A 1,738-nucleotide genomic window follows, 5' to 3' on the forward strand; every position below is an offset into this window, starting at 1 on the left:
TGAAAATATTGTGAACATTCAATATATCACCAGCTGTAGAAGCAGCTCAAGTCTTTGAGTGACGTGTTTCTGATGTTTCCACCGCTGCTCCTGTTCACATCCAAACCATAAAGCAGCGTAAGAATAATGAACAAACTGATTCATGAATTACTTCTCATTTGTTTTTCTTAAAGCGAACACAGGACTTGTCTTTATCAATCAGACAATGAATTGGAGAGACGCTCAGAGATACTGCAGACAGAATCACACTGATCTGGTCAGTGTGAGAAACCAGAATGAGAATCAACAGGCTAAGAAGATCATTAGTGGTAATCACTCATCTGGATCATTTGTCTGGATCGGTCTGTTCAGAGACTCATGGCAGTGGTCAGATCAGAGTAACACTTCATTCAGATACTGGAAGTCTGGTCAACCTGATAATAGAGACAGAGGTGATGACAAATATGCAGTGATCGAACTGAAAGCTAATGGACAATGGCATGACTTCTCTTGCACTTACCAGTTTCCTTTTGTGTGTCATGATGGTGAGTAGATCCTCACATAACACACACAATCCATCCATCACCTCCAGATCTCTTAAAGTTCACGCTACACGTCTGACATGACACATTCATCCACAGTGTTTGTTCTGCATGTTGTTTTTGATCAGTCTCTCTCTAGTTTCTGCTTGTGGTTTGTTTTGTGTCCAGATCCTGAACTGATTGTGATCAGAGAGAATCTGATGTGGTCTGAAGCTCTGAGATACTGCAGACAGAATCATGTGGATCTGGTCTCGGTTCATTCAGAAGAGATTCAGCGTCGTGTGATGAACGTGGTTAAACGGGCGTCTACTGCGGCGGTGTGGTTGGGTTTACACAACTACTGCATCATGAACATGTGGCTCTGGTTGAGTGGAGAGACTGTGTGCTATCAGAACTGGGCTCCAGGGAACGGAACTAAACCAGAAAACTGTAAACTCGAGAAGAGAAAAGGAGCAGTTCAGTCTGGAGGAGATCAGCGCTGGATCAGCCTTCCTGAAACTCACAAACTCAACTTCATCTGCAGCAGATATTAAGAGTGAAGGATATGTGAATTGTTTGTGTGTTTTCTTGTTCACTGTTTTCACATTTCATTATTTTTCTGATTTACTCATATATGATTTTTTTTTCTTTGATAGCTTCTGAGTGAATCTGATTACTGGGTTTTAAAAGTGTCCAAAAGTCTTGCTTAAGTCTCAAAATAATTATAATGACATAATATGATATTATCAAAGTTTTCTAACAACAATGTTTAATATTCTTTAATTGTTTAAAGGGGTCCTATTATGCTTTCTCACTTTTTAATTTTAGTCAGTGTGTAGTGTGTATGTTTGGGCATTAAAAAGTTCTAGAAAGTTACAAATCTCAAAGTCCACTCCAAAGGGAGATATTTAGTTTTTTAAAAATCCCTTTTCAAGAACTACAACGAACGGCTCGTTTGGACTACAGCATTTGTTTTCCGGGCTTTGTGATATCACAAAGCGGCTCATTAGAATTTTTTTACAAATAATACCCGCCTACAGAAATTGGAATGGTTGGGGGGTGGGGAGAGGCGAGGCTGTGGTTAAAACGCTTGGTTGAGTGACTGCATCAGACGAGATGATGGAGAAGAAGTGCTGCTGCAGAGTTAGTGCATCAGAGAAAACGAAGAAGAAGAGCTGCGGTGCTGTAGCATAACATTTTTGGCATGTCTAGAACAGCGGTTCTCAATTCCAGTCTTC

At 40.3% G+C, this 1,738-nt stretch overlaps 1 protein-coding gene across 1 annotated transcript; it reads left to right on the plus strand.

Moving 5' to 3' along the window:
• Positions 1-181: 181 nt before the first annotated feature.
• Positions 182-1,054, plus strand: LOC107573356 (C-type mannose receptor 2-like). Its single transcript, XM_016259797.1, has 2 exons — positions 182-524; positions 690-1,054. The coding sequence occupies exons 1-2, from the start codon at positions 206-208 to the stop codon at positions 1,052-1,054; spliced, it is 684 nt and encodes a 227-aa protein (XP_016115283.1). The 5' UTR covers positions 182-205.
• The last annotated feature ends 684 nt before the right edge of the window (positions 1,055-1,738 follow it).

The sequence above is a fragment of the Sinocyclocheilus grahami genome, unplaced genomic scaffold (genome assembly GCF_001515645.1).
Source record: "Sinocyclocheilus grahami isolate Dianchi unplaced genomic scaffold, SAMN03320097.WGS_v1.1 scaffold1922.1, whole genome shotgun sequence".
Taxonomy (NCBI): Eukaryota; Metazoa; Chordata; class Actinopteri; order Cypriniformes; family Cyprinidae; genus Sinocyclocheilus; species Sinocyclocheilus grahami.

Excerpts from the sequence above, each read along its gene's own strand:
- LOC107573356 (XM_016259797.1), top strand. The coding sequence starts at position 206 with ATGAATTGGAGAGACGCTCAGAGATACTGCAGACAGAATCACACTGAT. Across the intron at positions 525-689 it reads TCCTTTTGTGTGTCATGATG|ATCCTGAACTGATTGTGATC; the intron begins GTGAGTAGATCC and ends TTTTGTGTCCAG.